The sequence below is a fragment of the Microtus pennsylvanicus genome, chromosome 3, assembly GCF_037038515.1.
Source record: "Microtus pennsylvanicus isolate mMicPen1 chromosome 3, mMicPen1.hap1, whole genome shotgun sequence".
In the NCBI taxonomy this organism is placed as follows: Eukaryota; Metazoa; Chordata; class Mammalia; order Rodentia; family Cricetidae; genus Microtus; species Microtus pennsylvanicus.
The window spans coordinates 22,691,201-22,716,364 of NC_134581.1; the positions used below are offsets into that span (position 1 = coordinate 22,691,201).

The 25,164-nt window shown below is 43.5% G+C and overlaps 1 protein-coding gene across 1 annotated transcript in view; it reads left to right on the forward strand.

The window, feature by feature from the left end:
- The window catches only part of Pccb (propionyl-CoA carboxylase subunit beta), a 77,548-nt gene that overhangs the window by 19,627 nt on the left and 32,757 nt on the right, over positions 1 to 25,164 (forward strand). The window contains exons 7-9 of the mRNA XM_075964870.1: positions 5,293 to 5,401; positions 8,026 to 8,146; positions 9,625 to 9,706. Of these exons, the coding sequence (XP_075820985.1) occupies positions 5,293 to 5,401; positions 8,026 to 8,146; positions 9,625 to 9,706 (312 nt within the window). The remainder of the gene's footprint in view (positions 1 to 5,292; positions 5,402 to 8,025; positions 8,147 to 9,624; positions 9,707 to 25,164) is intronic.

The window sequence follows — 25,164 nt, forward strand, 5'->3', positions numbered from 1 at the left end:
CCGCTCTTGGCGGCTGTCTGCGCTTGGCTCTTTTCCTGTCTCCTCTCTGCTGTAAGTCTGAAGTGTGCCTCCTGGCTTGCCCTTGCTTCTAATCAGACTGCAAAGCGTGCTTGAAGGTCTGCTGTTCTTGGCATATCTGGAGGCAAATTCTCATCCCTTTATTACCCCACAATTTGGGAATATTCGCTTAGTTCCTCGGGTGTCTTTCTCGGCTGTCCTGTTTGCAGCCTGTAGGGTGACCTGCTCGGGAGGTTGCTTGGTGGTGTGCAGTTGGTCAGTGAGAAAGAGGGAGGTCTCTGGCGACTTTTGGAGCATGGCTTTCAGGGGTCTTACTGGCAAGTCCAGTTCCTTCCCCCAGGAAGTCAGGGACACGTGCTTAGGTCAATTAAGGCTGTCTTCTGCACACCTGGTGTGTGCTTGGTACAGCTGACCACCCGTTCTGAACTTGTCCTAATGATAAAATTGCTTAATGGAACCCTGAAACCAGTATAGGTGCACTGGGTTTTGATGAGCGTGGCCCAGCACGGCAGATCAGTGAAAGGCGAAGCTGACAGGGTTCCCACTTACACGGAGGTAACATTCAAGTGGAAAAGAGGAAAACACATGGCGTTTGAACACACAGTGAGACAGGAAGCAAGTTCCCACGACAGAATAGTAAGGAGCAAGAAGGGCGTATTTGGCTCAGGGTTCCGGTGAATCGGATGAGAGGGGTAGAAGAGAGGAGAGAGAGGCAGGAAGGCAGGGGGAGAAGGGAGCGCGTGAAGGAATGCCTGGGTGCTCTCTGCTGGCTTTCCGTGGCTGGAACCGGCCTCTGTGGTGGCATGCTTTGCTTTGACACTGGCTCCACAAGGTGATTGTCCTGCTGGGGAGCCACCCCCTCATCCCTGCAGTTTCTTCTTAATCCCTGATGGCGTCCTGTAATTTGAAGTGTATTTTTACTAAAATCAGTATATACACTCTTTAATTCTTTTGGTCATTGTTAACAAGATAAATCTTTCTCCATACCTTCTAAGTGGGAATTCTGCAAACAACACACACACACACACACACACACACACACACACACACGTTTGAATCTTGTTTTTGTCTTTTAAAATTCTTTAAAACAAAATTTTGAGATAGTTTTTTATTTATTTTTATTTTATATGTTTGTTTTTGTTTTATTTTTACCTGCATGTCTGTCTGTGCCTTGCTCTCAGATACCAGAAGAGGGCATCAGATCCCCTAGAACTGGAGTTACAGATGGTCGTGAGTTGCCTCTACATGGGTCCTGGGAACCAAACCCAGGTCCTCTGAAAGAGCAGCCAGTGATCTCAACTGCTGAACCATGTCTCCAGCCCCATAAAGACAGCTTCTTGCTGTGTAGTCCAGGCTGGTTGCAAACTTGAGTCCTCTGGACTTGGCCTCTCTGGTGCTGGGGTTACAAGCATGTATCACACTGTTACTAGTTATTGGTGTCTTAGCTGTTGTTTCAAGGTTCTCGACTTCTTATTTAAGAATAAAATAAAGGCTCACACAGACTAGCAAAAGTAGTAATGTAACATTATTTAAAATAAAGCAATGATACAGGTCAGAAATACATTGTAAAGCTTGATAGTGGAAGCCGGGCAGTGGTGCACAGGTTTATAATCCCAGCTCTTGGGAGGTGAGGCAGGTGGATCTCTTTGTTTTTGAGGCCAGCCTGGTCTACAGAGTGAATTCTAGAGAGCCAGAGATGTTACAGAGAAACCCTGTCAAAAAAAAAAGTGGATCGTGTGAGTAAAGGCACTGAGGGCCCCAGTAGTTGTTTGGGTTTTTATGGGGTTCAAGAGAAGGAGTAGTTTGTAGTTTGTTTGCTAAGGGGTATAGTTTGGGTGGTTCTTTTTACCAAACTGTTAAAAAGATTTATTGTTATTTTATGTGTGGATATTTTGCCTGCATGTGTCTGTGCACCACATGCCTGTAGTACTTGCGGAGGCCAGAAGAGGGCATCAGATACCTTAGAATTGTGCTCTTAACCACTGAGCCATCTCTCCATCCACTGGTTTTCTGTTTTAATTAACAGATAAAGTTATGTTTTCTCCTGGGCATGTACCTTTCCACAATGCATCTGATTTTAATGATTCATAGACATAAGATGGTAAATGGGAGATTCTCCCCCAAAGTTCGCTTTGCAGACACATTTGTCTTATTGTGCCTGTATCCACTGATCTCCACACCCCAGCCATGAAATATGACTGCAGAAGAAGGGCTGAGGTGCACGGGTATAATGATGCGTCTTTAGGAACTGACTTAGTAGTGTGTCCATTCAGCAGAATAACTGCGGTAGAGTTCCCCTTAGGGCCTATGACCTGTCTGATTGGTCCTTGGCCCTGATAATGGTGCCAGGTATGGTTCCATCTAAGGAGCAAGGTTATAAAGTCCTCCCTTAGTGGAGAGACTGCTGAAAGTTCATAGCCCCTGGGAGAGGGGGAGTCTGCTCTCTCTAAGGGAGTAGCTTCTAGAGCAGTGCTTCCCAGCCCTCCTGGTGCTGCGACCTTTAATACAGTTCCTTATGGTCTTGTATCCATTCACAACTGTAATTTTGCTACTGTTAAGAATCGTACTCTAAATATCCAATATGCAGATGGTCTTAGGTAACTCCTGTGAAAGGGTCATTTGACCCCTAAAAGGGTCTCGACCCCCAGTTTGGGAACCACCGCTGTAGTGGATGGACACACATCCAAGAGAATATGGGAGCACAAACTGTCCCCCCTCATCCCCCTTATAAAAAAAAGACAAAGTTGTGTGGGCAGGTAGGGAAGGCGTGTGGGTCTGGGCTAGTTGGGAGACGGAATGTGTGTGATCAAATACAAGGTATGAAATTCTCAAAGATCTGATCAAAAGGGAAAAAAGATGACTGTGAGGAGTGGGATCCTCACTGTGTGTGTGTGTGTGTTTAGTCTCCTCAACACTTCAGATATCTTGCTTTGTCTGTTCCTGTGTGTTTGATTTCTGAGGAGAAAGTCACAGGTTTTTACCGTTAGTCTCTGTAGCGTAGTGTTTTCTCCCTTGACTTCTTCTGGGGTTCCCATTCCCCTGTATCAGGGGAACCGTGTGCCGATGACGTGGACGGCCAGCGCTGTGAGCTACCACAGTGTGCGTGAGAAGATTCTTGTTTCTGCCTTCTGGAATTCACAGGAAGTGTTTGCTGCCTCTGTGGCTCTTCCTGCTTCTCTGGTTTTCTTTCTTTTGGACCCTCCTTCCTTATTGCTGTCTTATTGCTTTTTAGTGTGGCTGGTTTTTATTGAAGTGTCCGTCTGCCAGGAAATGCACTGAGACTGTTCGTTTAAATTGCTATTTTGATTTTTGGTGTGTTGAGGTTCAAGGAATTTCCATTTGCTTGTTTTGTTTGTTCTTAGGTTCTGGACACTTAACAGGTTCGAAGCTTAGCTGGGTGAGATCTTTCCCTGAGGGCACCCTTTCTAAATTTCCTAGTGTTCTTTTTTGGCTGCAGACTGTACATTTTGGATTTCTTTTTGCCCCACTTGCTTTTTATTTTTTTAATTGTAGCCCTGCATAAGAGTGATTACTAGTAACCATGGGGCAGCATCAGTATCCGGCTGTCATGAGACCTCCACCAGGACTTTTCAATTTAGCCTCATACAGATTCTTAAGATGAGCAGAGAGTGTCATATTCTTTGACAAAATAGAAGAATTGTCTTCTGGCCCAGCTGCTAATATTGTTCCCCCTAGAAACCTTTCGATCTGGGCTTCCATAGTCCACATTGCTCTCAGAACTGCTGCCTTTGAAGTTCCTGCTAGGACGGCCTAGTATGCATTGCCTATCAAGTTCAGCCATTTTCTTTGTTCAAAGCCCCAAAGTCTTCCACATTCTCCCCATCCCCAAAAAGGTCAGGTCTGTTATAGCAACACCTCACTCCTGGTATCATCTCCTGTTTTAGTTAGTTTTGTGGCTTGATACTTTTTCTCAGTGAGGCATTCTCATCTTGTTTCAGTCTGGATGGTGACTGACTCTCTGCCTTTTCTCTTCCCAGAATTCTCCTAGTCTGGTCTCTCTGCCTATACTTCCTGCCTGGCTACTGGCCAATCAGCATTTTATTGAACCAATATGAACGACAAATCTTTACAGTGTCCAAGAACGTTATCCCACAGAACCCATGTCCCCATGTCCCCATGTCCCCTGTATCCTCTTGTTGTCCTGTTCACGTGTCCTATGATCCCTTTTCGCTTTCTGAGTCAGGGCCACCTGGGACCCTAGGTTTAACTTAACCTGGTAAGTTAACCACACTGCAGGTTAGCCGCACCGCAGGTTAGCCGCACCGCAGGTTAGCCACACTGCAGGTTAGCCGCACTGCAGGTTAGCCACACCGCAGGTTAACCACACTGCAGGTTAACCACACTGCAGGTTAGCCACACCGCAGGTTAGCCACACTGCAGGTTAGCCACACTGCAGGTTAGCCACACTGCAGGTTAACCACACTGCAGGTTAGCCACACTGCAGGTTAACCACACTGCAGGTTAACCACACTGCAGGTTAACCACACTGCAGGTTAGCCACACTGCAGGTTAACCACACTGCAGGTTAGCCACACTGCAGGTTAACCACACTGCAGGTTAGCCACACTGCAGGTTAACCACACTGCAGGTTAGCCACACTGCAGGTTAGCCACACTGCAGGTTAGCCACACTGCAGGTTAGCCACACTGCAGGTTAGCCACACTGCAGGTTAGCCACACTGCAGGTTAGCCACACTGCAGGTTAGCCACACTGCAGGTTAGCCACACTGCAGGTTAGACACACTGCAGGTTAGACACACTATAGGTTAACCACACCAAATGTTAACCACACCGCAGGTTAGCCACACCGCAGGTTAGTCACACCATAGGTTAACCACACCAAATGTTAACCACACCAAATGTTAACCACACTGCAGGTTAGCCACACCGCAGGTTAGTCACACCATAGGTTAACCACACCAAATGTTAACCACACTGCAGGTTAGCCGCATCACAGGTTAACTATAACCACAGGTTAGCCACACCGAATGTTAACCACACCGCAGGTTAGCCACACTATAGGTTAACCACACCGCAGGTTAGCCGTACCACAGGTTAGCTATAACCGCAGGTTAGCCACCCTGCAGATTAATTTACTGAGACTGAAGCAGACGGCAGAGGTCTTCTGAGAATAGTGCTCTATTGTAGTCCTGTCATCAGGTCCCCGTCACCTCCCCTGTTTATGGTCTTGGTTGAGTGAAGTCCTGAGTAGCTCCGGTGACTTGAGTCTGACGGTGTGGAAATCTGATTTCAGGACACATCCTACCTGTTTATCACTGGCCCTGAAGTCGTGAAGTCTGTTACCAATGAGGATGTCACTCAGGAGCAGCTGGGTGGTGCCAAGACCCACACCACTGTCTCAGGTGAGAGATGTGACCGAGACCTTCCTGCTCTCCAAAGGAGAAGGCATTGCCGTGCAGGGTGGTCCAAGGTGTTAAAAATGTCACTGCACCAACAGCGCTTACCTAGGACCGTGAGCTACAGCCACAGACGTGGCTCACGTCAGTTTTAGGCTTAGGTAGTAGATTACTACTAATGATTACTAATAAGATTACTACTAATGATTACTAATAAGATTACTACTAATGATTACTAATAAGATTACTGGCCCATGGGCCAGGCCAGTTCTTCTTCACAGGCCCTCCTTGTCTGTAAAGTGATCTTGGAGCTCATGGGGTGGTCATAGTAGTGCGATTTATATCCATGCAATTGAACTTGCAGAACGGCTGGAATGGTATCCTGTGTCTTACTTTTGGCACTGGGGCAAAAGTTATTTCAGCCTCTCCCACTGCACCCCAAATATTCTGGCTGCCGGAAGTACAGGCAGCCATGAGCCAACTTTGTTTCTATGTGTGTGCTTAACTTTGAACAGTTCATGTAATTGATGTCTTCAAAAACTTTTTACTTCTGTGTATTTATTCTACAAAACGTTTCTCTTTCATACATGTTGATCGGGTGCTCTGTTTGCATCCACCCCATTTCTCTCTGTCTCCTTTTATTGATTCCCTTTCTCTTCGATTATTTCTCTGTGAGCTTCCGTGTGGGTGTGCATACACACGTACTTGTGTGTGTGTGTATGTGTGTGCATGCGCGCACATTTGTCTGCATGTGTGTGCGCGTGTGCATGTGCGTGGGTGTATACTCAGTTTTGTGTGAGCGTGGTGAGGGGCACAGCACAGTATTCACGTGGAGGTTGGAGAACTAGTGGGAATTGGTTCTCTCCTTCTCTTATGTGGGTCCCAGGGATCAAACTTAAATTGTCTGGCTTGGCCACAAGTACCTTTTCCGACCAGCCATCTTGCTGGACATGGGGTATGTTTTTTTAGTCTTGGTCCTAAATAAAACTTTTTGTCTTGGTGGATGGGCATAGGAAAGGAGGTCTGAGGGAATGGTATATTTTCAAATTTAAAGGCTTACTTCTCTTTTATGAGTGGCTTCTTTTACTTACTATACTTTTTACATTTTGTTTTGTTTAGAGACTGTCTCATTGTGTGTCTTGGTTGTCCTGAAACACACGAGAAGGCTGGCTAGCCTCACGCTTACTGCGGCTCTCTTTCCTTTGCTGGGAATATAGTCTTGGGCCATTGCACCCAGTCTGCCATGCATTTTTAAAGGCTTGTCTTTGTAGTATCACATCTCAATACTTCATTCCTTTTAATGGAGTGATTGTTGTCTAATATAGAGATGTATAACTGCTAATTAAATTATTTATTTTAGAGATAGGATTTCACTAAGTTGCTTAGGCTGGCCTCGAATTCTTAATCCTCCTGCCTCAGCTTTTTTTTCTTTTTTTGAGAGCTGGGATTACAGGTGTGGGCTACTGTTCTCTACCACCACCACCACCACCACCACCCACCCACCCCTCCACCCCACCCCTGTGATGGAGATTATAGCCAGGGCATTCAGCTTGCTAGGCAGCTGCTGTACCACTGTGCCCAGGCCCAGCCCTAACATGTCTTTTCTATCTGGTGATGGACATCTGGGTTTTCTAACATATATGTTTGTGTTTATAACATAATATCCTGTTGCAAACATTTGTGTGACATTTTTATTTCTTGCTGGCGCATGCCCAGGTATGGGTGGCATAGTGTTGATCTTTCTGAGGCTCTGCCAGACTGACTTCCAGAATGCTGTGCCAGTTTGTAAACGCTCTTTGAGTAATAGAATTCAGTCTTGTTGAGAATACTCCTTTCTTGTTCAGCAGGTGTTCATCCAGTGTCTGTGTGTGAAACATGCTGGGTGCTAGGAATGTGTCTGTGGAGATAGCACAACCCCGTCCACATGGCAGTTACTCACTAGTAAGGGAGTCGGGCAATGCAGCTTACAGACAAGAACCTCATGGAGTCTGTGGGAGAAGAACAGACCCCCAGACACTGGGCTGTTGAGGGTCCACTCATGGGCAAGGGTAGTGTTCACAGTGATGGTGCTGGGTGAATATCCTTGAAGAGGTTCCCCGTGGGTATTGAGGGAGAAACACCCCAGGCATGGGCAGTCGCTTATACAAAGACCAAAGGACAGAGGAATGATTGGCTGCAAAGCGTGTCTTGCTACCCTGATTCACACAAATCTCCCTCTGGCTGTTTCGAGGTTAGAGATATTAAGGGGCAGTGGTGGAAGCAGATGGCCTGGGGGAGGTGGGCCTGGGAGAATGCTGGCTCTGCTTCCAGAATGATGGCTTGACCCCTGGTCAGGGCCAGGGTGTTCCCCCTTTCCTTCCTCTGTGTCCAAGCCTGTGCGCACCAGGCACCTTTCTCTGCAGGAGGCAGTCAGCAGCCTTGGGGAGCTGGTGTAGAGTAGTGTCCCACTGCTCACAGAGCAGGGAACGTGGGGTGTGGGCTGGCAGAGGAGCGTCACACTTGGGGTGACTGAGGACAGAGCTGCCAGCGTGGCTGGCGTCTGCCAAGCTGGAGAAGCCCGCGAGTGTCTTCATCTGTCACCTGTAGCTGACCACCGGTCCTTGGGCCTCCTGTCCTCTCTGTGCTTTCAGGTGTGGCCCACAGAGCTTTCGAGAATGATGTGGATGCCCTGTGTAACCTACGTGAGTTCTTCAACTACCTGCCCCTCAGTAGCCAGGACCCAGCTCCGGTCCGCGAGTGCCATGACCCAAGGTGGGTGGCGGCGGACTTGTCTGTCTCTGGCCTCCTGGCATCTCTATCCTGACAGGATCTCAGGTCAGCTTGAAGAAGGTTGCAGAGTATGCCAACAGGGTCCCAGCTGTGGCGAGGTTGCTGGCATCTGGGGGCAGGAGCAGTCCTTGGTGATTTCCTTACTCCCTTGGTTTTGGCTCTTGGGGTGGAAGAGACTGCAGAAGTTTGTTAAGCCTTTGGAGTTGTCCAAAAATGGAGATAGAAGGTTTTTAGGTCTTGATAAGGAACAGCCAAAGGGAGTCAGCAGCATGGCCTTAGGATCTATGTTGTGGGATCTGCTTCTGGCCCTAGGCCAGAGCTTTGCCAAGCGCCTTTTAAAGACCTCAGACCGTAGATCCAAGCTTGGTGTGGTGACAAATGCCTTTAGTCCCAGGACTTAGGAGGCTGAGGCAGGCAGGTCTGAGATTGAGGCCAGCTGTTCTACAGCAGGCATCTGAGCCCTGAGTGCCGTGAAATTGTGCCTTCACAACTCATGGGACCACAGGAAGGGAGGGGTCACAAGGAAGCTGCTCTTTTTCAGACTGTTTAGATACTGTTTGGTTGGTGTTCTTGAAGAATTTGAGACATTATTTGGAGGGTGTGGCCTAGGTCCCCGAGGATCTGAGTAGCCTACCTGGGAAGCTCTTTAAGTGACCCATAAGAAGTATGGATTCCATTTTCAGTGGAGGTGGAGTCTAGTACACAGCAGAGCTTTCTGGGAAGTTGGCTTGGTGTGGGCCATGTGACCTGGCCAAGGTCAGACCCTATACTTGGGTGCACTTCTTGTGTGTGGCAGGGGGTATGTGTAGGGGTGGTGGTGGTGGGGTCCCTGTAGTCCCAGCTGCCCACATGGGGCAGGAAGGGCTGAGAGCCCGGTGAAGAGAGGAGGTTTGAGGGGTGTGATCTGCTGGATTCTCCAGTGAAGCGGGCACAAGCTCTAACTTGATCTCCTCGCCTGCCGAGGACAGAGCCACAGGTCAGGGTGTGACGGTTTGGTCCCAGGCGACTCATTCTGTCCAGGGGTCTGCGGCTTTCCTGCTTAAAGGGGCTGTAGCTGGTTTACCTGGGGTGGGGGTGGGGGGATTCTCATTCCTACTGTGACTCCTTGCTCTTCTGCCCTAGCTGCTGCAGGAAGTCGGGGGGGGGGGGGGGTTCCCGGGCTTTGCCCTGTTATCTCCAGTGTCTTCTAGAGCCCCTGCTGTGTCTCCAGCACAGGAAACATTCCAGAAGGGCAAACGAAAGAGCCACACGCGGGAGTAATCTTATTTTTCCTATATATTTTTTTAAGTCACATGAGTTGGTATTGTAGGCAGGTTCTGTGAGGCAATGTGACGACCAAGGTGACTTCTGTGGCCGTCCGGTGAGGACGTATCACCAGTTGGTGTCTTGCTTCCCTCATTTCCTCCTCGGCTCCCACAGGACAGTGGTTTCTACGCTGACTCCATTTGTGTCTTTTCCAGTGACCGCCTGGTTCCTGAGCTGGACACCATCGTCCCTTTGGAGTCAAGCAAAGCCTACGACATGCTGGACATCATACACTCAGTAAGTGCCCTGTCCTCTCTCAGCCTCAGCCCTGCTCATTGCGCGTTGCCTTATCAGGATGTCTCTGACTGGGTCTCAGCGTCAGCGTAAGTGGGAAATGCAGTGGCCAGGGACCAGGCAGGGTGTTCTGGTACGATTCTGTGGCTATGACATCTTGAGGACTCAGATGAGCTTGAGAGTTGGGCCAGCAGAGCTCAGGGGATTTGGAAGGCACTGAGGTGCCCAGAGTTAGTGCCATATCCTGACTTGGAGTGAGGCAGGGTTGATCCTTGTTGGGTGTTACTGTTCAGTGCCTCTGGTTCGAAGACCTTGTCTTCTTTGAGAGTAGGGGGTGTGAGGCTTAGGATGCATGGTGCCTCTTCCTTCATGCAGCCGTGTTTTGGTTTGATCAGAGAAGGCAGCTGTTGGGCTCTATGGGGCATTTGCAGGTGTCAGGTGTCTCCTGCACACGCACACACACACACAGTTTCACCAGCAGTTCTTGCTTGGTGGAATGCTGATGGTTCTGTGGGCTCAGCCTGGCCTGAAGCCTTTTTCCTTATTTCGGGAGCCTGCAGGAGTCAGCAGGCTTGGCCAGGCTACCCATACTCATGGCTGTGTTCTGTATTGTTGGGCAATAAATTTTACTATAAACTACAGGGGAACATTCACAAAAGATTTTGAATGAGGGCAGAAAGAAAAACATCAAATTTGATAAAAGAAAAATTACAAATAATTTGGCTGTTGCAGTGGCTCAGCAGGTGTAAAGGTACCAGCTGCCAAGATGACCTGAGTATGACCCCAGGACCTCCTGGTAAAAAGAGAGCTGGCTCCCACAGTTGTGGTCTGGCCTCTATATGCACCCTGTGGCACATACACACACAGAAATGTCATAAAAACACTTTGCGGAGATGCTGCGATGGATGATCTTGGTTGACAACGGGACTGCATCTGGAATCAGTTAAAACCCACGCTGCTGGGAAGCCCTGTGAGGGATCGTCTTAATCAGATTATTGATGCAGAAAGACTCACCCTAAATCTCAGCCACACCTCTGGTGCAGTCCAGATATGGAGAAGGACATGGAGAAGAGGACTTTGCCTTTGCCTGCCCCCCTCAGTCTCACTGGCAAGTTCATCTGTCCTGTTTCCGTGAACAGTGTTAAATCCACCTTCTTCAGGATCTCTACAGACTGAAGACCAGCAGCTCTCCAGGGATCCAGTTGGGACAGCTGACACATCGAGATCTGTGAACTGAACTGCCACCAGATCTTAGCCTTTCTGTCATCAGGCAGCCCTTGCTGGAGCAGCCAGACCACGCCCCTTCCCGTTTCATCTGTAGCTGTGTGTACTGTCAATTCTGTTCCTTTACAGAACCTCGGTTAGCACAGCTGGCACAGCGGCTAAGGTACTTGCCGCTCTACAGAAGACCCAGGTTTTGGTCACAGCATTCACATGACAGCTCACAGCCATATGTAACTCCAGCTCCAAGGGAGCCGATGACACCCTCTTCTGGCCTCTGCAGGCACTGCACACACATGGCATACATACATATGCACAGCGAACAGTCATACACATAAAAACAAGTGGAAAATATTTTAAAATTATAAACAGTACTGCTTTAGATTATAGATGCTTATCTGCCAAAACAAAAGCTACCCCAATACCTGGAAAGAAATCTGTTAAACAGTTCCTGGAGGAAGATATGAACTAAATGGCAGAATTCTATATTTTGGGTTTTATTTTTCTGAGACAGGGCACTCTGTGTAACCACCCTGACTGTCTTGGAACTCACTCTGTAGACCAGACTGGCGTTAAACTCAGATCCACCTGTCTCTGCCTCCCAGGTGTGGGATTAAAGGCGTATCACTCATAGGATGCTAACGTCGAATGGAAACACTGGGTATCAAAACTTCTGGACTGTGGTTTAAACAGAAGAATATATATCTTAATACTAAAAATGAGAGAAATGACTTGGCAAATTTAGTTTCCATCTTAAAAATATAGAAACCCTTCCCCAGAAAACACCCCAAATATATCACCACTACAGGTAAATGGGAAACTGGTGATGCGGAAGGGAATCAGAGGCACACTTAAGCAGTGGAGATGCATTCCTTAGCATGGGTCAGTGTGAAGTGCCAGCTCTGCCTAAGTTTACGGTTTGAAGGCAGTCTGAATAAACACATTCATAGAAGGAGACAAGTGCATACCTCATTCCCCGTCACTGGGAGTGAGCTGCAGAAGCTCTGCTGGACAAGCCGTGCCTGTGCTAAAGCAGCAAGAGACTGGCGTGTAAATAAACCAGCGGAGTGGAACTCAAGAGCTGGAAACAGACCCAGGAGAGTTTTAGCAGATGGTAAAAATAGATCCGAGCCCAGGAGCAAGGTTGCTTTTCTTAATAAAAGATGCTGACAACTGGAGGCCACATGGGAGGATACAGACTGTACATCACGTGACTAAAAGAGGAGCAGCTGAATGTGGGCCCAGAGGCTGTGATCTCAGCGCTTCGGAGGATGAGGCAGGAGAAGCCCAAGCCCCAGGCCAGCCTGGGCTATGTAGTGAGAGCTTGTCTATAAGGAAACAACAACATAGAAAACAAATGGCTCAGAATTCCATATGAACAGTAAATCCATGGGAACATTCCACAAAAGACAGGTGGATCTCTGTGCTCTTAGAAGGAAGTGTTTTTGAATTGAGATTCATATCTACTTCTGATCAAAAACATTAACTCCACCGTTCATGGGAGGAAGTATAAATGCCAAAGGGCACTAGACTGGGAGAAAACATTTTCCATATCAGGACACAAATTCCTACAGGTCAAGAAAGGCCAAAATGGATAGCAAAATCATCTAAGAACAACTGGAAACGTCGAAAAGACAAAAACGGCCCTTAAGCATATGAGAAAATGTTCAAGACCAGTCATCACGGTGGAATTCTGGGGAGGCGGCTAAATGGTTAAATGGTTCTCTTGCCATTCGACTGTGAGGGTCTGAACTCGAATTCCCAGAGCGTCCTCTTCTGGGCATGTAGCAGGTGTCTAATTCCATCTAATGCTCCAGATGGGAGGTGGATTCAGGGGAGTGTCTTGAGGCTCAGGGGCTGGCTCCCTGGTGTACATGGTGGCCAGCAAGAGACCCTGCAGAAACAAGCAATGTCCTGAGTTAGAGAACCATGCCTTGATACAATGAATTGCATTGAGTTAATTTCTTGTATGTCAAACTAACCAGAAGTGAAGTTTGAATGCTATCCTTTGGAAAGCCTGCGGGAAGCAGTTCCTGTCCTTCTCTGCTGGTAGGGGACGTTGGCATCATACAGGACCAAGAAAATGGTTCAGGAATTGCCCGCAGTGTGAAAGCATAGACACCACAGTTTGTAATCACAAGATGCACAGAACATAATGTACAGGAGTGGAAAGGATGAGACGGTGGCTGGGGTGTGATTGCCAGGAGTGAAGTGATCCAATTCCCAGACGTGCGGAAAGCGTCAATACTGTGTTGCCGTCCACATTAAAGACAGGAAATTGTCACCCATGCAACCCGGGCCAGAAATACACTCAAAGCAGATGGTGGGTGGGTGGGTGGGTTAGTGACTCTCTGCAGTTGTGAGCAGAGTCCCCGAGAGAGTAACTAGAAGCAAGGAAATGTTTTTAGTCTCACAGCTTCAGGAACTTAGCCCACTGTAGCGGCGTAAACGAATGCAGACAGTTTGTAAAGATATATATAGTTTTAATGTAGAAATAGACTTACAGAACCACCGTTCCCGCGGAGACCAGGAGAGTAGAAGAGAAAGCTCTGAGCACGCTCGCCAAATTTATAGGCAGACATTAGCCCGAGGCGAACACGCCCCCTAAGGGGCGGGACTTATCCCTACATCTCCCCTTTTTGTCTAAATAAGACAGAACTAAACCAAATACAACTACATACAATAACAACAAATAATAAATATAACAAACAATATTGAGAACAAAAGCTTTGCTAAACATTCTATCTCAAGGAGTCCAAATAATGTAAAGAGTAACTACAATTATATAATCTTCAACTCTGTCAAAGATCTGAGAAGGGAATAAACACTACTCAACAAACGAGATATATCCAAAATGTGCAACAATTGACAGAGACAACTGACTACCTGGGCAATCACCCAAAGTCTCGTTTGCAATGTTGAGTCAACCAATTTTGGCTAAGGCCTAACATAACTGACATACCATTATTAAAGGCAAGGAACTTTTCAAAACTATCTTACCCTGTCTTGGCAGGATATGACAGTCCTGTTTTGTCCATTGATGCACGTTCTGTATCTGTGTCAGTGGCTGAGGTATAGGCATTTCTTTGCCCAAAGGCCAGTTCTGCCAAATAGAAAGGCTCCAGGTGGAGTGTCTTTGGTGCTCAACATTCTCTCAGGAATGGAGTGGTATTGCCAGGAGCAATTGTGTCTCACTATCACGAAACTCTGAGTTAGATTAAAGGCCATTTTCTACAGCTCTTTGAAGAGGTTGAAGATTATCTATCTATACTGAGTATAATCTCTCTATATCTAAAGAACCTGATTAGTCTGATTATAAATGACAAACTTAGATGACTATTTATCTATATAATTCTCAATATCTATCTAACTTAAAGACTAAGACAATAAACAACTGTGTAACAAATGAGGATAATGACCTCCAAATATAAACACTGTAAAAATATACATTGCAATATGGTAAATATATATCAATGCACAAACATTATATAAGTATCTTAATCAGAGGTAGAAATGTACATTGCAATATGGTAAATGTATACAATATATATATCAATACAATATATGTCAATACATAAAAATGTTTTAAACAGACATAGAAACATGCATGCATACAATAGTCAATATAATTTAACTTTGTATCAATATACAAGAATCTATATCAATATATTTGTCTAACAACAGTAACTCACAATTACAAATCTATTATCCCATCATCCCTCTTTTTTTTTTTTTTTCAAAATGATCCCTGAGCTTATAAAATTCCTCCCCCAACCCTCAATCGTATACTAATTATAATCAACCCCTAAATGATGTCCCTAAACCCAAGGGCAAACTTTACTGGGAGAGGGGACGTCGTCCTCTAAAATTACTTCCAGCTGTCATAGGGGCGACGTTCTTTCTGGGGGATCCTGTGAAAGTAAAATGATGGTTAAATTTCAAGATCAATGTCTTTTAAAATTGCCAATAGTCTCTGAGTATTTTGTGCAGGTCTGGCCAAAATGTTGTATAAGATGTGCACCATTTCAGCTAACCAAGTTGGAACTGTCTTGTGCAGCTGGTACCCAAAGCAGGTCTTGTTGTAGCGCTATCAGTATCATGACGTCATATCAACCAGGTGGAGTTGTTGTTATGGGGCCCCATCTTCTTCCTGGAAACTTCAAATGTCACTTCAGGAAAAACTCATTGTTCATTGTGAAAAACTTAAACATTAATCATATAGACATATATAGACATATATATACATATTCACTGAAAGGCATGATAGATATGTTCAATGAAAAGTATGATAGATATGAAGAAAAGCAAAGATGTTTTCTAAACTCATATTTCTTTCTGTCCCATATCATGGCTCTTGACATGAGACAGAAACTCCAGAAACTCTGGGTTTTTCTCTTACTAACAGGCTTGGAATTGGAGAAGGACTGAGCCAGAGTCCAACTTCAAAACCAGCTCTATATATTTATAAAGAAATGTTTAATAAGATATATAAATAAAAATTAATACTTACAAAATGTGTCCATCCATCAGTAATTAAATATTCAGGGTTCCTTAATTTCTTTGAAGATGAGTGTTTTCCTGTGGAGATAAGAAAAGAACCCCGCCTCCAAACCTATCTGTATTTCTTACCATCAGTATGTTCGCCATCCTTATGAAAGAATTGTTATTTATCTTTTCCAAGTGGCTTCTCTTCTTCAAACCGAACCTTTATTAATTTTGATGGTATCCACAATTTTTCCTCACCTGTGGAGATAAGAGCAAAACCCCTTCCCCAACGTAGCACATATCCTGGCTTCCATTGTGAGGTCAGCACATCCTTGAAATAAACTGGTTGATTTAGTTCAGTAGACTTTTCCATTATCCAATGTCTTTCTGCAGCCGTTGTTCCCTTCTCATTAGCGTTGAGAAAATTCAAGGTTAACAAAGCATTATGTAGCCTATTTCTGGGGGTGTTTTCCACCCCTTTCTGTTTGTTCAACATATCTTTTATAGTTCGATTTGATCTTTCTATGACTGCTTGACCTGTAGGATTGTATGGTATACCTGTAACATGCTTAATATTGTAATAATCAAAAAACCGTTTCATTTTCCTAGAAACATAAGCAGGACCATTGTCCGTTTTTATTTGTGTAGGTATACCCATGATAGCCATGACTTCTAATAAATGAGTGATTACTGAATCAGCTTTTTCTGAACTTAAAGCAGTTGCCCACTGAAAGCCTGAATAAGTGTCAATGGTGTGATGAACATATTTTAATTTGCCAAATTCTGCAAAGTGGAACACATCCATCTGCCAGATTTCATTCCTTTGGGTGCCCTTTGGATTAGCTCCTGCAGGCAGTGGCGTTTGGTTATAGAAAGAGCAAGTAGGGCATTTCTTTACAATCTCCTTAGCTTGTTGCCATGTAATTGAAAACTCTTTCTTCAAACCTTTGCTATTAACATGATGTTTTTTATGAAATTCAGAGGCTTGTAGCACACTACCAATCAGTAATTGATCAATTTCTGCATTACCTTGTGCTAGAGGACCTGGCAGACCCGTATGGGATCGGATGTGTGTTATGTACATAGGGCAAAGCCTGTTCCTGATCAAATCTTGAACCTGGAGAAACAATGAGGTTAGTTCAGTATCATCAGGTATAAATTCAGCAGTTTCAATATGTAAAATAACTCTTTCTGCGTATTGTGAATCTGTAACTATATTAATAGGTTCTTTAAAATCCCTCAGCACCATAAGAATGGCATATAATTCTGCCTTCTGGACAGAATTATACGGACTTTGTTCCACCTTATCCAAGTCTTCTGATTTGTAACCTGCCTTCCCTGATTTATTGGCATCAGTATAGAATGTACGGGCTCCAGTTATTGGAGCATCACGGACGATTCGAGGAAGAATCCAAGAAGTTCTCTTTATGAAGTTAAGCCGCTTGCTTTTTGGATAGTTGTTATTAATGTCTCCCAAAAAATTAGCACAAGCTCTTTGCCATGGTTCATTATCTTCCCATAATTTCTTTAGTTCATCAGCAGTGAAGGGCACTATAATTTCTGCTGGGTCTATGCCTGCTAGTTGACGAAGTCTCAGCTTGCCTTTTATAATTAACTCAGAGACTTTTTCCACATAAGTTTTCAGTTTCTTACTTGGTTTATGTGGTAAAAAGATCCATTCCAAAATAATATCATCTCTCTGCATTAAAATTCCTGTAGGAGAAATTTTTGATGGTAGTATGACAAGAATACAATCGAGCTCTGGATTCACCCTGTCCACATGTGCCTGTTGTAATTTTTCCTCAATCATTGTCAGTTCCTTTTCTGCTTCAGCTGTTAATTCTCTGGGACTGTTTAAATCTTTATCACCATCCAAGGTTTTGTTCAAATGAATTATTAGATCAGGTGTTATTCCAATAGCTGGTCGCAGACTGGAAATGTCTCCTAACAGTCTTTGAAAGTCATTAAGAGTCCGTAGGCGATCTCTCCTAATTTGTGCTTTTTGTGTCTTAATTTTTTGTAAACCTATTTTATAACCTAAATAATTAACAGAATCTCCCTTCTGAATCTTTTCAGGAGCGATTTGCAATCCCCATTTAGGTAAAAGTATCTTTATTTCTTCAAACAGTCTGTTCAAGGTATCCATGTTTGAATCGGATAACAAGATGTCGTCCATGTAATGGTATACTATAGATTTGGGAAATTTCTTGCGTATTATTTGCAATGGTTGGTTCACAAAATATTGGCACAGGGAGGGGCTATTTAACATACCCTGGGGGAGAACGGTCCAGTGGTACCTCCTCGAAGGTTGAGAATTGTTATAAGTAGGCACTGTGAAGGCAAATTTTTCTCTATCTTCTTTTTGCAAAGGTATAGTGAAAAAACAATCCTTTAAATCAATAACTATGAGAGGCCATCCTTTTGGTAATAAAGAGGGCAAAGGAATTCCAGATTGCAGAGGGCCCATAGGTTGAATAACCTTGTTGATGGCCCTGAGATCTGTCACCATTCTCCATTTACCTGATTCTTTCTTAACCACAAATACAGGAGAATTCCAAGGGCTGGTAGATTCTTCTATATGTCCAGCATCTAATTGTTCTTGTACCAGCTGTTCTAAAGCCTGTAACTTTTCCTCAGCTAAAGGCCATTGCTTTGTCCATATTGGTTTCTCAGTCAACCATTTTAGAGGCAAGGCTGTTGGTATCTCTGAAGGGACATCAATTGCTTGTTCTTGTACAGCCCGAATGGCCGGTTTTCTCCATTTGTAATATCTTTTAATATTATTCTCAGAACTATAGGCTCTAGAAGTAGCAGGAATGTTAATTTCGGTATTCCATTGTTGTAATAGGTCACGACCCCATAAATTCATTGCGATATTGGCTACATATGGCTTTAATTTTCCTATTTGTCCCTCTGGCCCTATACATTCAACCCATCTCGTGCTCTGCCTTACTCGAGATAGGGTTCCAATTCCCAGGAGCTGAACATTTACATTCTGAAGAGGCCAATACGGATGCCAAGATTCTGGGGTAATGATACTTACATCAGCACCTGTGTCCAGCAGGCCAGTAATAAAAATGCCATTTACACACACTCTCAGTTTAGGTCTTTGATCATTTATAGAAGTTTGCCAAAACACACGTAACTTATCTTTCTGATCATTATTGCTTGTAACAGTAGGCATGGGGCTTCCTAATTGTCCTGATGAGGCACGTTCTCTGCAGAAACTGGATATGACTGAACCATGTTTGCCATGGGGGCCTGTGAGGCCCCCCCTCTCACGTTTCCCGACTGTATCAGGTTGCCTTGTCTATCTCTTGTAGACCTGCATTCATTCGTCCAATGTCTGCCTTTTCCACATCTTCTACATAAACCTGAAGGCTGAGTCCTCCTATTTCTGTTATTTCTAGAAGATGCATTATTATTATTATTTCTGAAAGATGCATTATTATTATTATTATTTCTGAAAATCCGTTGTCTACAATTCCTTTTCATATGACCCATTTTGCCACAATTAAAACATTTGGTATTCTGGTGTCTCCTTTTACCATTGGAAATTGCTTCTTCTACCCATGCTTCAGTGCCATAATCAAATGTATCAACATTGAGTGTATGCAAGACCCATTCTTCCAAAGGCGCTGATCTGAGCTTTAAAGGCCCCAAAATCCTTTTGCATTCCACATTTGCATTTTCATAAGCCAAAGACTCAATCATTATACGTCTTGCTTCTGGGTCAGATATCCCTATTTGTACAGCCTTAGTTAATCTTTGTAAAAAGTCACTAAAGGGTTCTCTCTGACCCTGTTTAACTCTGACAAATGATTCTATTCTCTGTCCTGGGTCTTGTACCCTGTCCCAAGCCCTTAAGGCTGCTGTAGTACACATGGAGAGTGTGTTTTCATCCAAATTAGCTTGTTCCTGAGGGTCGGAAAAGAGCCCTTCACCTAGAATTTTATCTAGGGAAATGTCAATTCCCTTTGCTTTTTCCTGCTGTTCTAAGAGTTTAGCCTCTTGCCTGAATAAGCATTGCCATTTCAATTGTGGTCCACTCTCAAGTACTGCAGAGCTCAGCTGGAGCCAGTCCAAGGGGGTTGCTTTGTTTGTCGTGGCCCAAGATCTTAGCATCTCTTTAACAAAAGAGGCTTGCATCCCAAAAGTCATGACAGCCTGTTTAATTTCCTTGAGGTCATTCATACGGACAGGCTCCCATGTATCCTCCTTGATGACCCTAGGGTTTCTGGAACCAACCACCTTCTCTGTTGTTATTACTGGAAAGGCAGGTAGAGCTGTCGGTAGAGCTTTGTGGAAATTGTCCCGGAGAGATTTACCCACAGATGTAGTTAAAATTTGCCCTTCTACCCTTTGCTCTTCTTCATCAGAATTTAGAAATTCCTCAATCTTTTCAATTCTATTCACTATTGCCTTCTGCAATGTCTGAATCTCCTGTCCAGAATTATGTTCCAAAGCCTTCATTGAGGATTCTAAAGTATGAAGTTTGTCCGTTAGAGATAACATCTTATCTTTGGACATAATTTTTATGGCATAAACTGTGCCTTCTTGTATTGACACTCTTTCCATCAATTTGTCATAAGCTTTAGACAAAATCCAATTGTCACATTCAGCAGTTTTGATTCTCTCAGTTAATGTTTCATTTCCTACAGAAAGGGACTGAATCTTATTGTCCAAATCAGCTGTTCCCTCTTCCATAGTAATGAATTTCTCCTTAATATCAGCCACTAATGTTTCAGTTCCTACAGAGAGGGACTGAACCTTACGATCCAGATCAGCTGTTCCCTCTTCCATAGTAATGAATTTCTCCTTAACATCAGCCTGGAGAGCCTCAAACTGATTCTTGAGAAGATTGTTATCAGCCTGGAGAACTTCAAACCGATTCTCGAGAAGATTGTTATCAGTCTGGAGAACTCCAAACTGATTCTTGAGAAGATTGTTATCAGTCTGGAGAACTTCAAACTGATTCTTGAGAAGATTGTTATCAGTCTGGAGAACTTCAAACTGATTCTTGAGAAGATTGTTATCAGTCTGAAGAACTTCAAACTGATTCTTGAGAAGATTGTTATCATTCTCAATTGTTTTTAAGCGTTCTATCTCTGCCTTAAGAATCCTGGATTCGTCTCGTAAAGACTTTATCATATTTCTATTATCAAACCATTTGGTGCCAATGAAAACTACGAATCCCAGAAGGATCCATAGAGGTGGCGTGATAGACACCTCTTGTAAAATCTCCCACATGGTACAATTAAAAAAACTGTTAAATTCTTGAACAGTAATGTGTTCAGACATTTTATTTATAAAAGAAAAAAAATTTTTTACCTGCAATGATCGGTTCCTGCCAGTTGTTGGTCTCTGTGTTTTTGGAGCCTGTCCTAGAACTAGCTCTTGTAGACCAGGCTGGCCTCGAACTCACAGAGATCCGCCTGTCTCTGCCTCCCAAGTGCTGGGATTAAAGGCGTGCACTACCACGGCCTGGCAGGCCTCAAACTCACAGAGATCCGTCTGCCTCTGCTTCCCAAGTGCTGGGATTAAAGGCGTGTGCTACCTGCCTGGCCGGCCTCAAACTCACAGAGATCCGTCTGCCTCTGCTTCCCAAGTGCCGGGATTAAAGGCGTGTGCTACCACTGCCTGGCCGGCCTCAAACTCACAGAGATCCGCCTGCCCTTGCCTCCCAAGTGCTGGTATCAAAAGCGTGCGCCACCACTGCCCTGCCAAGTCACTTTGTGTCAGACCAAATCTGCCGCTGTGGCAGCTTTTGTTGCAAAACCGCAGGTACTTAAGCTTCAGCTAATTCAGGCAGTGGGGTTCCGCTGTAAAACTTAGCCAAGGCAGGCAGAATGGGCCTGTGTGGCCGAGTATGTCTCGGACTCGGCACTGGGGCCGGAGTCACGAACTGAAAAACAGCACCCAGGAGGGTGCTGTGTTAGCTAGCGGGCTACCCGCTTGAGTCGGGGGCAAAATAGCCCGACGTTGGACGCCAAAATGTAGCGGCGTAAACGAATGCAGACAGTTTGTAAAGATATATATAGTTTTAATGTAGAAATAGACTTACAGAACCACCGTTCCCGCGGAGACCAGGAGAGTAGAAGAGAAAGCTCTGAGCACGCTCGCCAAATTTATAGGCAGACATTAGCCCGAGGCGAACACGCCCCCTAAGGGGCGGGACTTATCCCTACATCTCCCCTTTTTGTCTAAATAAGACAGAACTAAACCAAATACAACTACATACAATAACAACAAATAATAAATATAACAAACAATATTGAGAACAAAAGCTTTGCTAAACATTCTATCTCAAGGAGTCCAAATAATGTAAAGAGTAACTACAATTATATAATCTTCAACTCTGTCAAAGATCTGAGAAGGGAATAAACACTACTCAACAAACGAGATATATCCAAAATGTGCAACAATTGACAGAGACAACTGACTACCTGGGCAATCACCCAAAGTCTCGTTTGCAATGTTGAGTCAACCAATTTTGGCTAAGGCCTAACATAACTGACATACCATTATTAAAGGCAAGGAACTTTTCAAAACTATCTTACCCTGTCTTGGCAGGATATGACAGTCCTGTTTTGTCCATTGATGCATGTTCTGTATCTGTGTCAGTGGCTGAGGTATAGGCATTTCTTTGCCCAAAGGCCAGTTCTGCCAAATAGAAAGGCTCCAGGTGGAGTGTCTTTGGTGCTCAACATTCTCTCAGGAATGGAGTGGTATTGCCAGGAGCAATTGTGTCTCACTATCACGAAACTCTGAGTTAGATTAAAGGCCATTTTCTACAGCTCTTTGAAGAGGTTGAAGATTATCTATCTATACTGAGTATAATCTCTCTATATCTAAAGAACCTGATTAGTCTGATTATAAATGACAAACTTAGATGACTATTTATCTATATAATTCTCAATATCTATCTAACTTAAAGACTAAGACAATAAACAACTGTGTAACAAATGAGGATAATGACCTCCAAATATAAACACTGTAAAAATATACATTGCAATATGGTAAATATATATCAATGCACAAACATTATATAAGTATCTTAATCAGAGGTAGAAATGTACATTGCAATATGGTAAATGTATACAATATATATATCAATACAATATATGTCAATACATAAAAATGTTTTAAACAGACATAGAAACATGCATGCATACAATAGTCAATATAATTTAACTTTGTATCAATATACAAGAATCTATATCAATATATTTGTCTAACAACAGTAACTCACAATTACAAATCTATTATCCCATCATCCCTCTTTTTTTTTTTTTCAAAATGATCCCTGAGCTTATAAAATTCCTCCCCCAACCCTCAATCGTATACTAATTATAATCAACCCCTAAATGATGTCCCTAAACCCAAGGGCAAACTTTACTGGGAGAGGGGACGTCGTCCTCTAAAATTACTTCCAGCTGTCATAGGGGCGACGTTCTTTCTGGGGGATCCTGTGAAAGTAAAATGATGGTTAAATTTCAAGATCAATGTCTTTTAAAATTGCCAATAGTCTCTGAGTATTTTGTGCAGGTCTGGCCAAAATGTTGTATAAGATGTGCACCATTTCAGCTAACCAAGTTGGAACTGTCTTGTGCAGCTGGTACCCAAAGCAGGTCTTGTTGTAGCGCTATCAGTATCATGACGTCATATCAACCAGGTGGAGTTGTTGTTATGGGGCCCCATCTTCTTCCTGGAAACTTCAAATGTCACTTCAGGAAAAACTCATTGTTCATTGTGAAAAACTTAAACATTAATCATATAGACATATATAGACATATATATACATATTCACTGAAAGGCATGATAGATATGTTCAATGAAAAGTATGATAGATATGAAGAAAAGCAAAGATGTTTTCTAAACTCATATTTCTTTCTGTCCCATATCATGGCTCTTGACATGAGACAGAAACTCCAGAAACTCTGGGTTTTTCTCTTACTAACAGGCTTGGAATTGGAGAAGGACTGAGCCAGAGTCCAACTTCAAAACCAGCTCTATATATTTATAAAGAAATGTTTAATAAGATATATAAATAAAAATTAATACTTACAAAATGTGTCCATCCATCAGTAATTAAATATTCAGGGTTCCTTAATTTCTTTGAAGATGAGTGTTTTCCTGTGGAGATAAGAAAAGAACCCCGCCTCCAAACCTATCTGTATTTCTTACCATCAGTATGTTCGCCATCCTTATGAAAGAATTGTTATTTATCTTTTCCAAGTGGCTTCTCTTCTTCAAACCGAACCTTTATTAATTTTGATGGTATCCACAATTTTTCCTCACCTGTGGAGATAAGAGCAAAACCCCTTCCCCAACGTAGCACATATCCTGGCTTCCATTGTGAGGTCAGCACATCCTTGAAATAAACTGGTTGATTTAGTTCAGTAGACTTTTCCATTATCCAATGTCTTTCTGCAGCCGTTGTTCCCTTCTCATTAGCGTTGAGAAAATTCAAGGTTAACAAAGCATTATGTAGCCTATTTCTGGGGGTGTTTTCCACCCCTTTCTGTTTGTTCAACATATCTTTTATAGTTCGATTTGATCTTTCTATGACTGCTTGACCTGTAGGATTGTATGGTATACCTGTAACATGCTTAATATTGTAATAATCAAAAAACCGTTTCATTTTCCTAGAAACATAAGCAGGACCATTGTCCGTTTTTATTTGTGTAGGTATACCCATGATAGCCATGACTTCTAATAAATGAGTGATTACTGAATCAGCTTTTTCTGAACTTAAAGCAGTTGCCCACTGAAAGCCTGAATAAGTGTCAATGGTGTGATGAACATATTTTAATTTGCCAAATTCTGCAAAGTGGAACACATCCATCTGCCAGATTTCATTCCTTTGGGTGCCCTTTGGATTAGCTCCTGCAGGCAGTGGCGTTTGGTTATAGAAAGAGCAAGTAGGGCATTTCTTTACAATCTCCTTAGCTTGTTGCCATGTAATTGAAAACTCTTTCTTCAAACCTTTGCTATTAACATGATGTTTTTTATGAAATTCAGAGGCTTGTAGCACACTACCAATCAGTAATTGATCAATTTCTGCATTACCTTGTGCTAGAGGACCTGGCAGACCCGTATGGGATCGGATGTGTGTTATGTACATAGGGCAAAGCCTGTTCCTGATCAAATCTTGAACCTGGAGAAACAATGAGGTTAGTTCAGTATCATCAGGTATAAATTCAGCAGTTTCAATATGTAAAATAACTCTTTCTGCGTATTGTGAATCTGTAACTATATTAATAGGTTCTTTAAAATCCCTCAGCACCATAAGAATGGCATATAATTCTGCCTTCTGGACAGAATTATACGGACTTTGTTCCACCTTATCCAAGTCTTCTGATTTGTAACCTGCCTTCCCTGATTTATTGGCATCAGTATAGAATGTACGGGCTCCAGTTATTGGAGCATCACGGACGATTCGAGGAAGAATCCAAGAAGTTCTCTTTATGAAGTTAAGCCGCTTGCTTTTTGGATAGTTGTTATTAATGTCTCCCAAAAAATTAGCACAAGCTCTTTGCCATGGTTCATTATCTTCCCATAATTTCTTTAGTTCATCAGCAGTGAAGGGCACTATAATTTCTGCTGGGTCTATGCCTGCTAGTTGACGAAGTCTCAGCTTGCCTTTTATAATTAACTCAGAGACTTTTTCCACATAAGTTTTCAGTTTCTTACTTGGTTTATGTGGTAAAAAGATCCATTCCAAAATAATATCATCTCTCTGCATTAAAATT